This window comes from Gambusia affinis, linkage group LG18 (genome assembly GCF_019740435.1).
Source record: "Gambusia affinis linkage group LG18, SWU_Gaff_1.0, whole genome shotgun sequence".
Classification (NCBI taxonomy): domain Eukaryota; kingdom Metazoa; phylum Chordata; class Actinopteri; order Cyprinodontiformes; family Poeciliidae; genus Gambusia; species Gambusia affinis.
Window position 1 is genome coordinate 4,628,358 of NC_057885.1, and position 16,697 is coordinate 4,645,054.

A 16,697-nucleotide genomic window follows, 5' to 3' on the forward strand; every position below is an offset into this window, starting at 1 on the left:
AACCGCAAGTGCACGTTGGGTTTGTGATGGAAATATATAAATGTGTGTCATTACTTCATAAGCGACACAAAAGGGGCTATGCCAGGAGAACAGATGGCAGAGGAGAGAGGGAGCATTGGGTTGCCATAAAATCTGCAATACACACCTGTGCACTGTACACACCAGCTCCCTCAGCGCAGCATAAAAAATGAAAACCTGGCAATAAAACCACTAATCTCAGTGTGTGCCTCATAAAGGTACAGGTAGCTCCTCACGCTCACTTATAATTTCCATACTCCTCCTCATGACCATCAGACGCTCACACAGACACACAGTCGACACACATTGTCAGCGCTGTCTCTGTCTTTCCTGCCTGGCCAGGAAGTCGGCAGTGCTGACGTTGCATTGTGTCCTGGCACAAACACAACATGTCCTCCCATTACACTCGTTTTCTGCCCGCTCACCACCGTTGGTGATATAACCTCAGACCTAAATTAAAATTCTGACTGAAGTATTTTATCGTTGTTTTTGCAGACGCGCACGCCGACGCACGCACACTCTCAGACCTCCTGTGGCGTTGTTAGTAGCACCGGCTTGTGCTCGCGCGGCGACAACATACAGGACAGCATGTTTGTGTGTGGGAGCTCTATCTGTTGTGCACAGCTTGGATTTCTCTCCTCTGCAAGGTGAAACAGAAGAGCAAGCTCTCACTCACACACGCACACACACCTCCCACTGCTGTTGAAAGCAAGAAAACCATGTGGTTTCATGTGGTAGCTGACAGTACACCTGAGAAACACCCACCATCTTCTGCTACTTCTATCTGAACGCCACAAAGATCCTGGACTTGTGTTTAACAACCTGATTTAAGGGCATTAAGTGAAATTACTCACCTTCTTGTGGCAAATACAAAGTAATTACAGCTGCAAAAACATATTAAATAGCTTGAATATGAATTGTCAAATCTCCCTGTCTGACCTTTGGTTGGTACGGTGTGTTTGGAGTCGTATCATGTTGGTTGTTGTACAGTATTCTATGCTTTCTTCATTTAACTTTATTTAGGGCCTCGTTTGAAGCAAGGACTTAAAGATGTCACTGCTTCTTAAAAATTCCTCAGAGATTCCACTTTACAAATAACTAACACAAAAAGGTGACGGTACTGTGGGTTTTACTGGAATAGTGACCAAAATAGGAGTACTATTATACTCATTGCCTGGCTGTGATATGTTTTGTCTTGCCAATCAATGTTTTAGGTGGTTCTATGTCTCCTCTTCTTTAAAAACACACATCATCAACTGTTCTAGGGTGTTGTTAATCCTGATTAGATTCGATTCGATTGGTGCTACCCAAGGCATCCAAGGTTTTAGCCTGCTTAGATCGAACTCTAGTTCGTTTGACCTTCTTTTAGGACAGGGGTGTCAAAGTCAAATGGACGAAGGGCCAAATAAAAAATGTAGCTACAAGCCGAGGGCCGGACTGATCGAATGTTCATTGAAATTTTTTTAAATGACGCATATAGTCTAGTGAACCTAATTGAACCTACTGAAAACCTAACAAATATATTCCAATATGATCAGATAAATAAAGCAATATTTTCTTATGGCTCTGTCAGTAATCTTTAATTTTCAACAGACACAACTGAAATATTTTTTAAATATAATTGGATTGAAATACAATAAAATAAAGTGCAAAAATCTATCTAAATTTGCAGTACCGTAATTCCGCCACACGTAGCGCTAAGTGGAAAAATTCCAACGGTTTCTGAAAGGGGAGACGTTGCACTTTCCAGCAAGTATCGGGTTAATACGGTAACTTCGCAGCTGCAGCTGCAAAGAGTGTAATTAATCCGGGGCACCTGCTTAATAGACGGTATATTTCGGCAATAACTTGGTGGATATTGAAAGTAACGGTTGTTATGGATACATGGGTAAGTACATCATCTCACAGAACATTTAAAGAACTACTTACAGTTCAAATAAGGAAGATATTTTTTTTCAGACGGGGTGCCGGCTTGCTGCGGTCTGCGGGCCGGTTCTAATAATAAATCAAGATCATCCCAGGGGCCGTAAAAAATCTTCTCGCGGGCCGGATGTGGCCCGCGGGCCTTGACTCTGACATATATGTTTTAGGAGGTCCGGTTTGTTTGGGGAGGTGTGAATGCGCAAGCATGCTCTGAATCTTCTGCTGCTATGAGTAAATCATCTGGTACGGTGAACCCATTCGCCGATTTTTCCGTAGAACATAGCACCACAGAATTCACGTAAAATTTTCCCTACTGATTTTTTCAAAGAACATGTCTAAACTATTGGAAAGAAAATGCAGCTGAAATACACGGACGCAATGCAACTTGATCTGCTTGCAAAGCAGCCAATCCAGGAGCACCATTTACTTTCCTTGATGGATCATTGTCTGATTGTCTCTACCCACAACAGCAGAGATAAGAAACATGTTACATAGAATTTGCTGTATCACATAGACAGTTTCCGATGTATGGATTAAGGCATATAAAGTTATATACGACGTACAAACTATTAAAAAAGGTAGTAAGAAGCAATTTCTGGAGGGCGTCTCAATTATTCATGGATTTTATCTATTCAAGTTGCTCAACCACTGAATATCTTGATACTGTATTCACCATCATCTGTTTGCATTTTGCATTTTGCTCTGCCCTCCACCCTCTGCATCCTCTTTCTGTCCCTTTTTCTCAACCCTTAATCTGACAGAAGAAGCAAGTTATGATAATGCTTTCACCCAGAAAGCTCAAATTGCACAGCTTGAATTGGTAATCATCATTGTGAAACTTAAACATCGCAGATTCTGTCAGAAAGGCAATATGACTGTTATGAAGGGGGGATCTGGTGTAATAGGACCTAAGACTGTAGTTAAGCTGTCGGTGTTCAGCTGAGTCAGTCACATTCAGGACCGTTTCTCCATATTATTCTTACTCTGATTTAAAGTCAGAGTTCTTTCCTTGTTATAATTTATTTGGAGAATTTATCATCTAGAAAACATTGAACATTTAACTTGCAATGTTTGCCCTACAATTCATCCATGACTGTCAATACTGATTTAACCACCAATTTTTTGTGCACAAAAAAGTACATTGGTAACTGTTTTAATCAATTCTATAGTGGACGTGATCTGAAAGGTTCAAGTAGTAGAACTGATGCTCCTCCACACCAAAAGGAATTAGAGGAATCTGAACAGAATGTTTCCTGGATGACTCAGAACTTGCTTGACTGAAGATTTATTGGATCAAAGGTTTAAAAACATGACCCCTCTCGACCCCACTAGGCACAAGGGAGTGAGAGGATGGATGGATGGATGGATGGTTTAAATACATTCACCATAGGCAGGGAAATTATATTATTTTTGAAACCAAAGTGGAATGGTTAGAAAGCAAACAACTTCACTGAATTAAGAAAAAAACAAAAACAAAAAAACAAGAATTGTTTGTGCAAGTTTGAATTTATTCTGAATTTTCTATTATGCACACAGAGCCAAAATAGTAGAGACAAGTTAAATTGTACATATACTAAATAATAATAATAAAGTATTGTACTATACTGAAAAGATGCCAAACCCTTTTTGTAACTAGCAACAAGCCTCTGGCATAATTCTGGCAGAAAAGTCTTGTAACGGATTTGGTTGTTTTTCTAGAATTTTATGGTAGCTTTTTTCTTAAAGGGACGGTACTATGTAAAAATTAACTTTCCTGAGCTTTGCATCAGGTTATGTTATTGTTATTCTCTCATCAAAAACATACCTGGAGAGTTGCCTTGATTCTTTCATGTTTGATTGAGGAATACTTCAATCTCCATGGCAACCATTCAGCTGTCCTAGAGCCGCCTTCGAGGACAAAGCCCCGCCTCATAGAGGGGCTTGCCCTACAACTGCTCCACTCAGCTCCTTCAGACTAGCCAGCAGCAATTAGCAAACACCTGGTGGAACTGCCTGTCTGCTGAGCTCATTGTCGGAGCGACTTCTCAGTGAAATGCTAGTAAAAACATTAAAAGGTTAACAAAGGAGCCATGTTGTGATGACTTCCTGAAGGCGGAGTTTCAGAAAGAGCAGGAGTTTTTAAAGAGACAAAGACATTGTAATTTGTAATTTTGAATTGTAAAGTTACAAAGTCAGATTTCTTGTCATTTTTGTCTTAAAAGATATTTAGTTACTTGATGGTGCTATAAAATGACTCTTTGTGCCTGGAAAACACATAATACTGCCCCTTTAGGTATTCAACTTTCTACAGTGCACCAGAAAAAAAATTAAGTTACAAAATAAAAATAAAAAAAGTGAGCAATTAAAATGCATTCATTAAAGGTTATTATATCTTAGAAACCTTTTGTTTGGACTCTATAATCTTTCTAGCTTGGGAAACACCTTGGGATCTATGTGCAAGTCCCTCAAAGTGTGGAAGACGAGAAATACATTTCGTCTCTCAGTTCTTGATTTGCTGTGCTAGAAATGCTGCTATCATTAGCCCACAGCAGAGTGATGATCAGCTCCCCTCTCTGGAGTTGTTTTGATTAGAGTTGAAAACTGCGCTCAAGCGCTCCCTGCTGCAGCAGCGACCCCCAACACACACACACACACACACGCACACACACACACACACACACGCACGCACGCCTGCACACCCCACAGCTTGAATAGAGACTGATGGCAACAACTTGCAGCCATTGGCTGAGGGCTCGTGCTCCATTGATCCAGTTGTATTAATCAAGTTGTTTACAAAGAAAGCACAGCAAGCCAATGATGGATGGCGGCGTATAATTATGCAAGTACCTGCAAGGATCACACCTCTCACTTACGCTGACACAGTCCATCAAAGTAATCGGGAATCTGTTTGTACACTAGTAAAGAAATGTTGACTTCTCTCCAGGTCTCGTTTAGCATATTTTTCAGAATCTGTTGGGGGACTGGGGAGTACAAAGTACCCTTTGCCCTGCTGATGCCTGCAACAAAACGAGAGGATATAGCTAGCAAGATGAGAATGAATTGCATTTAATAACTGGCAGTCCCCTTTGTGAGAAGACAATGTGGCCCTGTGCTGCTCAATGCAATGAATAATTCTCCATGCCCTGAGCTGTATTAACGGGTTAGTGGCTCATTGAACCGTGAGTGGCACATCTTTGGTTTGCTTGCTTGCAGGGTTACCTGTGCGGTGATTTAAGGCTTCACTTCGCCTCGCTGACAGAGATAAAACACCAGCTGCTTTTGTCAATATGTGCTTTGAAGGAGTTCACCGATGACCGATTTTCATTAATGGTTTGAATTGAAGCCCGCGTACAAATATTTGGAATAGCTCAATCAAGTCGACGTTACTCGCATGATGAAAATCTGCGATTTGACGCATGACTGTTTGAGCGCTTGTGAAGAGAGCAACTCATTCTTGGATGCTAAGACTGTTGGATCAAACAATAAATAAAGCCACTTCATGTCAGAAAGAGGGGAAAACATCCTCCATTTAAAGGGATATTTCAGGATGTATTCTTTGTTGTACAAATAATTTAAAAATTGCAGTGCAACGGATCATTAGCAGATTGTTAATGCTCTCAGGCAGCTGCATGGGTTCCATTTATGCTAATTTACCACACGTCTTAGAGTTTACTCATGAAATATCTTTACATTTTGAAATGGATATGTAGCGGTCTTACAGTGATAATGCTGTTAAACGAACGCAAGTTTTTGTTCACAGACAGACTTCCACTTCAAATAGAAAAGTATGTTCCAGTTCCAGTTGTCTTTGGACTTTGTTAATGTACCGATTATGGTGTTCGCTGTGACAGAATCGTGAAAATAGTTTGTCTATAATCTAAGCTTTCTTCCACTACTGAATGGCTGACCAAGACATCGACTGACACTGCTGCAGTGGGAGGCGTTGGCTCTGCGTTCTGCAGTGGGAAATTCTGCCAGAAAATGGCCAGAGCAGATGACACTTCCAGTGGAAAAAAACTGCTCTGGGTCTCATAGTGGAAATGTGTTTTTAGATAATGAAGGTTGGCTTTTCCTCAGCGTTGGGTGCCACGGTTAAAGGTTGAGGCTAAATGGGTCAAAGTATTTGGACAGCAAAGAACCTTGCTCTCTTGTTACCCACTTACTGTATCATCATTTTTTTTACAGCAACCATTACAATGCGTTTGTCCTAACCTGGGCTTTTTCCCTACTTTTTCTTTATTTTTCTCCCCTTTTTCTCAGCTTTGACCTGTCTGCTAGCGACTCTCATTCACGCATTCTCTCCTTAGAGCAGCAAACCTTTGCTTTCCTTTAGATTCTTTTCACGCAAGGTTTGATCAAAAATATTTCTATTCAATTTCATGCAGCTGAAGAGTAAAAAAAAAAATAAGGCTTTTGAAAACCCCCCCCCAAAAAAACCCAGTGATATCATAAAAAAAGTAACGGTAGTAAATTGGAAAACAGTTCTCCGGTGAGCTGTAGGGGTTCTCGCCTTGCAGGGCTATCAGTCGACAGGACAACGCTCCCTGCAGGCTAAATACCTTCACATCCGAGTGGGAAAGGGGACAATCATATTTCGCCAGTCTGTCCTATATCATCCTCTCAAGCAGCAACTACAATACTCTCTGGCTTTGGCCAGCTAACCAACCAGAAAAAAGCCACCGACTCCAGAAATGCATTGCGCCTAAAAATATTTGTTCCACAACATTAAATTATTACAGTTAAGAAATGTCCAATCTTTACTTTGCGCCTTTATCTAGAAGACAAACTGCTTCACGATTTCCTGCCTCTGTGGGTAAAACAGACAGAAGCTTAATGGAAGTGACTGGTATCCCTGAGCAACACACCGTTTCAGTGTGCCCTGCAGCCATTCAGGTGGAAGTTTCTGTTTAGTTTATTGCTCTTTATGAAATGTTGCTCCTTTCCTTTCGTTAGTAATTACCTTCATCACCTCAACACTATGACACCCTGCCGTAATGTTTGGCCTCCAGCTTCTAAAGCCATGTGTTGAATGATATTTTTTTCGTCCTTCCTTCAGTGCCATTTTCTGTATTTCCCTCTTTTATTCCTTCTTTGAATCTTTAAACTCCAGCCGAAGCGTTTGCCAGCTGCCGCCTTGGCTTTGGTGGGAAATCGCATTAGCTTCTCATTCCGCGCCGGAGACCCGATCCATGACTCTTGTTATAATTAAAATCCGCAGTTTCCTGGCACCGCCACGCCACCACTGATGCAATCGAGCTTTGTTGTTCGCCGCGTATAAATAGGCCTCGGTCCTCTGCTAATGCAAATATTTCACTAATAAGCATCTCTGCGACGCCATCTGCCGCAGCGCGGAATGCTCTTACTATGCCGGTTGCATTGATGGATTGCAGAGTAGTGGCTGGGCGGCGTTTGACGTTCAGAAGGTGAGAGCAGCAGTTTGAGGACTGAGCTGATAAATCTTTCTATCTTGCCCTTCAACTCCTCCACTTATGGGGCACTTTTGAGACATTTCTCTTTTTTCTGTTTTGGTGAGCTATGGGCTGTAACTATCTGTCCTGTTGGCACTTTGTACCTCCCTATTTCACCTCTTAGTTTTCTATCTAAACAAACCATGCATTCAAAATTTACACCTCAGAAATTCGTCCATACCTCATTCAGAAGGTTTTCACATTTTGAATCAATGCATGCCATCTATTTAGACGGCAATGAGTCATATTGAGTTCAGAAGTTCATAAAGAAAAAGTAATTAGTTCCTACAAGCTATTCTTGCAGAAAATTGACAGAAAACCAGATTGTCAGAGCTGCAACATGCAATACGTCCAAAATGCAAAACAAAATAAGATGGAGATGTAACAACTTGCAGCTCTATTTACTAGCAACAATGTTACTCATCAGTAGTTGAATCTCTCAACTATTTTCTTGAAAATATTTAATAGGGGGCAAAGAAAAAAAAAATCAAGCTCCTTTACTGTTTTTTTTCCCCCCAGATTTTGGTTATTCTAACAGTAAGAAAAGAGTAAGTGATAATCAGATGGTAATGAGAACTATGTTTGTTGTTGTAATATCAGATAAGGGAGTATAAAATGGTAGCTTCATGTTGAGAGTCTTATCTTCTCCCTCAAAAAGAAAAATGTTCATTTGACATGACGTTGTATTAACATAAAAGGAACAAAAGAGAATTTAACATTGATTGATCAAAACTCTGAGCAATGATCTGCTGTCTGTTCATGCTTAGAAACTTGCCTTTAATTCAAAGCTAGAAATACATAATTTTTGTAAACACTAGCTTTGGCCTGAAGGAGATGTAAAAAATAAATAAAAATTGATCTCATCTAGTGTAAAAACAAGTTTCAATGATCTGCCGTGGGTTCGTCTCGGCCTAATCCACTGCTTCTCAATTCCAGTCGTTTCAGGCTGACACCACTAAAGTAAGGTAAAGTAAAAAAAAAACATTCAGAAGCCACAAATTATATGCAACCTTCAACTTTTAAGGGTTAGTTAGCGTTGTAGCATTTAGCTGAACTGCAATCTCTGGTCCACCAACAAACCTCAGTGTTGGGTTCAGTTGAAGTGAACTCTGGTGCTGTTTGAATGCATATGTGAATGCGAAGCGGAGCGGAGATCACTCCAAAAGCAGCAAGTGGATCACAGCACAACGGGATTCTGGGTAAAAATGACCAAAATAAACAAGTGTCTAAGGCTAGGGGGAAAAATCTTATTCTAAGTCGAAGTCTTTTGCTAAAAACAAGAGAGAGATATTACAACCACTAAAATCTGACTCCATTACATTTACATTACATATTCTGAAAAAGGAAGTCACACTCAGTGTTGTCCTCAGAGGTTTTTGGTGCAGCGCCCCCCACAGGTGAGGAGGAGAAGAGTAGCTTTTGTAAAAAGTTTGATTCTTTGGACACAGCAGTGTGAAAACAAACTGCAGCAGCTGGAAATGTGGAAAATGTTGCAATTTTGGTCCCCAATAGAACCAAGTCTACCAGATTATGACTTAGTTCAAAGTCTACCAGATTGGTAGATTTAGAACGAAGTCTAAAAATAGTGTGTGAAGACACACAGAATTTGAGAACATAAATCAGATTAGAACCCATCAGTTTCTCCTTCTGGAAAGTAATTTTTGCTGTCAGAGCCTAACCACATTTCCCGACAGCCGCTGGTTATCATGACCAAATGCAAAACAGTTTGATGTAACAGAGCATCTCCAGTTGCCATTGTTTGGTTCTCTGATTTACCTTTCAAGTTTGTTAAATGTAAACCATTTACAGTTTAAAGGTTAGATGATGTGAAAGTGTGTTGCAAACATGCTGGTTTTCTTCCCACCACCTACCGCTTGAGAACCCCGTGTGTGTGTGTGTGTGTGTTGTGTGTGTGCGCTCGCTCTCGCGCGCATGTTCGTCGGAGTGTGTGGTTTAGGGTTCACGTCATTTCCACTGGTTGTTAGTGACTCAAAGTTCTCCTCCCACAGGCAAAGGACCCGAGACGCTGTTCGCGGGGCAGAAGCTGAATGACAACGAGTGGCACACGGTGAAGGTGGTGCGACGAGGCAAGAGCCTGCAGCTGTCTGTGGATAATGTCACAGTGGAAGGTGGGTTGTGTTGGGGACATGGACGTCCTGTTCCGCTGTTGCAAAAACTGATATTTAGGAGTATTAATAGCAAAGCTAAAATGTGGTATTTGCTAAATGTCAGAGTCTTGCTAGCATTTAAATAACTGTTCCATGACACGTCGGTGAGTAAATATCAATATCCTTCCACAATCGCATCCCACACTGACTCATCTTTGTGTGGCTCATCTTTCGACAGATGACTGTTTAACTGCAGCGTCGTCAGAAATAATATTTCGGTACTTTAGAATCAACAAAAAAGTTTTTTTTCTTCTTCTTTAGCTTCTTTATTTATTTATTAGATTTATTTGAGAGGGACAGACACACAATAACACAAACATGACAGTAAAAATGCTGTATTGGACATAGTTTGTTTGTTTTTTTTTATTCCAGCATATTGAAGCTGGTTGTAGACTGTAAATTTACAGAGCCCGAGCTCCAATTTGCTCTCACAGAGAGAGTACTTTCTAAAGAGAGAACAGAGGAATATTATGCACTGATAACAGAAGACGGACGAAAGGTCAAAAGAAGTGGCTTAGTCGCAGCACCGTGGCCCCAGGTGAAAGAACAGAAGGGCCAAAAAAAAGAGAGAGAGAAAAAGGTGAGAAAAGGCTCGAACATGCAAGGGGCCAGAAGCAAAGAGTGACCCTGTGAAGTCCTGACTGGCTCAGGAACCGTTTCACATGGAGAGAAAAAGTAAAGCCCCCAGGGGTCCGAACTGAGCACTGAGCAGCTTTATATCGGGGGACGGAGAAGAATCACTTCTGAACAAAATTCTGCTGAGCCTAATTACTCCACAACTCCGTCTTAAACATTATCCAATCAGCAGACCATAGAGCCATATCAAGAGATTTTCTGCATTACGGTTTTGTAAAATAGTTCACAGGAGGCCGTAAAAACAGAAAACAGAGCAATTTAGGATTATCTAAAGGCAGTAAACTCTAAAATAATTAGACAAAATACTCATCAGTGCATGTTCATTTGGTCAGCAGGAGATTAAAATGCACAGACAAAGTCTCCACACAAGTTGATTCTATTAGTGCAGCAGTCGGCTTAAAAAATGAATATTGTCATCTTCCTAAAATATAATGGGCTAATTTATTTTTTGCCAAAAGATATTTTAGGCAAAAAAGAAAATCACTTAGAGCAAAAGTAATTTAGACCATTATATGGACAGTAACAGTTATTAGAATAACATTGATAAATGTATATATGTATTATTTCCTTTTTTTATTCTTTGTTGTTCCACTTCAATGTTTCAGATCATTGAACAAATTTCAATATCAAAGATAACCTGAGTAAATACAAAATACAGTGTTAAAAATAAAAACCTGTCCCCATATGAAGTAAAGGCTCCCCAAATATTCATCTATTCAGCTTTGATATGGAGGCCATTTTTCCTCCGCAGTCTCATTTCTATTCTTGAGTCAACAAAAGCTGACCTAAAACTGAGTCAGTTGTGATCTGCAAAGGCTTCAGATGCTTTGGGTTCCTTCTGAATGTGATGTTAATATACATTTGACTGGCAACTTTGGGACTCCCTAGAATCCCAACGCCTTAGAAATGTCAGCTTGATAGTGGTCAAATTCTTTGTTTTTCTTCTTTTTGAGACATTTAAACCTACCTTTGGTTCTTAGTGAGGTGCTAATAATTTTAGTGCTAGTCATTTCAGTAATTCTTGAAATGACTAGCAGTAATCAGACCTTGTTGTGTTTAGCAAAACTAAGTTTAACTAGGCAAAACGTCAGGCCAGGTTAGTGCCAGTCGGAAAACATTCATTTAAAGCTAATTTTGGTGTGTACTCTGGTTATTTTTGTCTGATATAAAAAATAGTCATGAAATATTTACATGTGGAGAAACAAATAATATATACAAATCAAATTTTATTTGTGTTTCACGTTTCAGCAGCAAGGCATTTCAAAGTGCTTTGCATCATAACAAACAAAAACACAAACACTCAACAATCAAAACATTAATTTGAGTCAAGTGCCATCATGAAATCCGTAATTGATTATGTTTCAAAAGCAACTCTAGTCGAGATTTAAAGGAAGTCGGTGTTTCAGCTGTAAGTGGGTAAATACGCACATACTGTGAATCCTGTGATTCTGTGCTTCCAGGCCAGATGACCGGTGCCCACACACGCCTAGAGTTCCACAACATCGAGACGGGCATCATGACGGAGCGCCGCTTCATTTCCGTCGTGCCTTCAAACTTTATTGGCCACCTGCAGGGCCTGTCCTTCAACAGCGTACCCTACCTGGATCAGTGTAAGAACGGGGACATCTCCTACTGCGAGCTGAACGCCCGCTTTGGCATGAGGCACATCATCGCCGATCCTGTGACGTTTCGAACGAAAGGCAGCTTCTTAGCGTTAGCCACTTTGCAGGCCTACGCCTCCATGCACCTGTTCTTTCAGTTCAAAACCACCACGCCGGATGGCCTCATGCTCTTCAACTCTGGAGATGGGAACGACTTCATCGTTGTGGAACTGGTGAAAGGGTGAGTTTCTGTTCAGCTGACTTCCAGAATGTCATATTCTTTTATTAATATTGACCACCAAGGTTTTCCCTTGTTTTTTAATCACCAGGGCTTGGTATTAGACAAACACAACTGCATACTGGATTGGGTTTACTCTTTGTTGTACATACTTTTAAAAGTATACAACAAAAACTAACGCACAGTTGTAGGCGGATACATAGTTTTCAAAAAATTTTACATACCCTTAGATTAATTAAAGTGTGACCAATTGCCTTCAGAACTCATGCAAATAGTAATAAAACCCCAGGTTTGTGCAACTTGGGATTCATTCACACCAGTTGCACAGAGCCATGTTTAGTCAGCTGTAATCAAACAGCATTTAGTTGCCAAGAAGGTTCGGTTTGCTCGATTGTCCTACGCCTACAAACGTAGGTCACAGTTCGGCTGAAGTGAACTCTGGTTTGGTTCGAACATCAAGTGGAACAGGGACTGTTCCACAAAACAAATGTGGAAATCTGGTGCTAACAGGTGAAATTGCTTGTGGTCTTTCGCCAAGAACAAAAGTGAATTCCTACAACCTTTAAAAATCTGACACAACTCCACTTTATTACATTCCAGGAAGAAAAAATCTGTTGCAGTTGTGTCTTTCTCAGGGGTTTTTGTGTCATTTCCTTTAGTGGTTTTTGGTGTAGCGCCACCACAGGGTAGGAGGTGAACAGTTTACTCAAAGGGTTTGGTTGGTTTGACACAATCCAGCATGAATGTGAACAGCAGCAACCGATATTGTTACAAATGCTGCAATTTTGGTCTCCAACTAAACCGAATCGACCGGACTATCAGGTGTGAAAAAAACCCTTAAACTAGCATTTCAAAAACTATCCGTTTCTCTCTACGGGCATCAGGGCTGCTCCTCTGAATCATGATTTTTCTACTTAAGTGCCAGAGCTCAGCATACATGTTCAAATACCCTGATCTTGAAACTTGATCCATATAGCCATATAGCAAACCATAGTGAGATTTGTTGCCAGTGTTTTGAAGTTTATAGGAGAAACACGGCACTGATCACAGATCTAGATTACGCTGCTTGTGCATATCGCCATAGTTGGACTTGAACTGGAAAGGCTTTGTAGTTGTTTTCTGTCTCACTAAAGCTGCAAACATCTGGAACTTTTCCGTGTGCTCCACTCCATTTACTCCGAACAACACTGATCTTACAGAACACTTACCTGGGAAAGAACACTGAATCCAGCGAGGGTTTGGGTTACGCATTCTGTCTTTTCAGAACCAACATCTGTTGGAGACCTGAAAAGACTAGCATTGAGTTAAACAGGTTAAGTTTGTGAATTGTACCGGCATAAAAGCTGCTCTTTAATTAGACTATCAAAGACAGGCGTGTTTCCTTTTGTCTCCCTCTGTCTCTTGTGGTCTGTTGCTCACATTGTTATACACAAAAGCTTTTAAGCCGCTACTGCCACAAAGACAATATGCATCACAGAAGAATTCAGATCAAGGTGAGAAAAAAAAAAACCCCAACAAAACCCTGAATAAATGCGCAGCAGTAATCTCAATCAGAAATACAAAAGAGAGCCATATTTTGACTTAGAGAAGGGTGTGTTGTTTCCATTTGTGTGAACAAACACGGCGTTAGGAGAGAGGGACGCTTTTCAATTTTCAGGTCAGTACAACACGGAAGCAAAAAACAAATATGTTCCCGCGTGGAGCGCAAACCTTGATTATTTTTTTTCCCCACAGATGTTACCAAGAAACATACACTCAGTGGCCACTTTATTAGGTACAACAAATCAATGCAATTACAATGCCTATTCAAAGTAGTCAACCCCTCGAAGGTTTTAGCCATTTTCCAGCTTTCAAAATCAATCACGGTCAAGATCATTTGGTTTCTTTGACAAAAAAAACTAAATGCAGTAGAGGTAAAACTGATTTCTACTTTCACCTTTCCAAAGTTAATATCTGTATTTATGTCAGCTTCAATTTTGAATAAAATTCTGGATCGGGTTTCGGTGCCCAGTCTACTCAATCTAATTCTATGCTTTTTTCCTCTCATTACATTATTTAAAATTCCTACTTGTACTTTCTTAACCATTTGAAAAAATATTTGTTAGTTTATTTTTGCATGGTTAGCTGACGTTATCAAACTGTTGTTTGTTTCTTTACTATTTATTTCACATTGGCTGTTCTGCTCTCAATTCTGCTGACTGACATAATTAAGTTATGTTATTTTTCCTTGTTTGACCAAGCTTGTGAAGCTATTGGTGTATTTAAGTGTTACTGTGCTGTAGTGGTGCAGAGTTACCAAATAGGTTTGAGCAGTTATGTCAGTACGTTTATGTCTGTGTTTAAAAATAACATTTTTATTTCTGTTCAGCAGTTTTTCTGTATCGGACGATACTAATCCTCAGATATTGGTATCGGAAGTGACACCAATATCTGATTGGTGCATCCCTACTAAATACTGATAATAAAAATATCACACATAAAATAAGTGATTCAATAAATATTTACACCCTTCAAGTCAGGATTTAGAAGATTCCCGTTCAGCTGAACTATGGAGTCTGTCTCTGTTTGGCTTTGAATGTGTTATGAGAGAGCCTTAACTAGACAGTAAAGACGATTATTCTTATTGACTGACGTTGACTGTACTTACTGCAATTCATTTACCTTCATTCCACCTTTCATTCACTTTCTTTTCAATACGTTATTTAAGCATATTTTTAGTTTTCCCTTGGCTGTAGTCGGTGATGCACCAAGCCAAAAACTAGCAACATAAATGTAATAATCAACTTTCTTTCCTCACAGGTACGTTCACTACGTCTTTGATCTCGGCAACGGCCCGTCGCTGATGAAGGGCAACTCAGACAAGCCGCTCAACGACAATCAGTGGCACAACGTGGTGGTGTCCCGGGATGCCAACAATGTACACACGCTGAAGATCGACTCACGCACCGTGACGCAGCACTCCAACGGAGCCCGCAACCTGGACCTCAAAGGTAAGGTCGGGGTTTTTTATATTTCTTTTTCTTCTCGTGTTGGACTGCGACATCCTCCATGAAACGTGATCACTTAAAGGGAATAAGCATGCGCCATCCTTCCGTTCTGCCCCTCTAGTGTTGTTGGAGAGTGGCCATGAACACATTGAGGCAGAAATCTACATTAGTTCCACTTTCAGTATACCACAGCCTTTCAGACTTAGTCTTGTTTAAAAGCTTTGATTTTCTTTTTCCACAAGGAAAACTCACTTTTTGTGGTGGATGTAGAGAATGTCAGCCTTCTCGCTCTTTCTTGTTCTTTTTTTTCATGAATGTGCTCTATTCCAAAAAAGAACAACAGTCATGATTTAATGCATCATGCTTTGCGCTTGTGAATTATTTTGAAATAACTATGGTCAAATGTTTCTCCAAGACCTTTAAAAACCTCTCAGGTCTGCTGGGAAACAGAAAATTTACAGCTTTTGTAAAAAAAAAAAAAGTTTTTTTTTTTTCCCCCAATATGCAATTTGGAAGCTTTGGAGAGGGGGCAAAGAAATGCAGAAAAAAACTGTTGTAGAATAACCCATATGGTGGTTCTGTGGTGGCCCAGGGGTTAAGCACAGTCCACAGAAAAAGGCTCTAGTCCTCAATGTGTCCGTCGCCGGTTTGAATCCTGGCCTGGTGATCTTTGCCTCATGTCTTCCCTCTTCTCTCATTACCCACTTTCCTGTCTGAGGACTTTCAAATAAAGGCCACTAGAGCTAAAAAACACCAAACAAAAACTACTCGTATTCTCAATTTTTCTCGCTCTGTTGGCTAGACTACACTCAGACTGGTTGACATAGGAACTGCCTCACAACTAGCTCCACTAGTATATAAGGATTAGACCCCAAAAACAAAGAAAAGAACATTTAGCCCATTACGCTATTATGTTATGTTATGATTATTTTGGTATTATTAATAAGTGACCATCTAACAGTTGTGCAGTGGCTAGCCTGATGGACACAAAACGTGGCTAGGCGCCCAACTACCTCATCGAACTTCCTAGTATCCATTTAGTTTGTGGGAAATGAAGGAATGTGTCATGAGAAAGCTAGACAATTGATAAGCTTGACTATGAAACCTCAACCGTCTGTGGACAGCTCACGGCTCACAGGGGACAGACGGTACGCCTCAGTAAGTGGGAGCAGTTTTACTTTTCTCCACAGTCCCTCACAACAGCTAAATATAAAAAAGATTGGTGAGGAGCGAGGAGTAAATAGCAGATAAAACAGGAAGGGTCTCGTCACCAGTTTGGCAGTGTTTTGGATGTTTATACATTGGTGAACTATCGATATTGACTGATATCTAATGCTTATATTGTCATGTCATTTTCAGTTATATTGCCCTGGATAGATTTAATACTCCTGCAGTCTTAAGAGATGGGAACTTTTGGAGCTTTTTATTATTTCTTATTATTTTTATTTTCATACGTCCCAGTGACCCTGTGTGCGCTTTTATACCTTTGTTTTTTTCTGTGTGGTTTTGGGACCTGACGGTCTGATGGGACGCTTCCCTCCCACTGTCGTACCGGGACGTTTGCCACGCTAAAACCGCAGGAGAGTTGTTTTCCAACACTTAGTCATGCCAGTGCTTATCAACTTGTAGGTAAAGTCCAATACATTCCCTTCTCCTGACTTTATGGAGGACCTAAAGTA

General features: G+C 40.4%; 1 protein-coding gene across 4 annotated transcripts in view; it reads left to right on the plus strand.

The window, feature by feature from the left end:
- The window catches only part of nrxn2b (neurexin 2b), a 746,427-nt gene that overhangs the window by 349,295 nt on the left and 380,435 nt on the right, over nt 1-16,697 (plus strand). For all 4 annotated transcript variants that reach the window (XM_044097998.1, XM_044097997.1, XM_044097999.1 and 1 more), the window contains 3 exons: nt 9,398-9,517; nt 11,653-12,034; nt 14,831-15,021. In XM_044097998.1, coding sequence (XP_043953933.1) covers nt 9,398-9,517; nt 11,653-12,034; nt 14,831-15,021 — 693 coding nt within the window. The remainder of the gene's footprint in view (nt 1-9,397; nt 9,518-11,652; nt 12,035-14,830; nt 15,022-16,697) is intronic.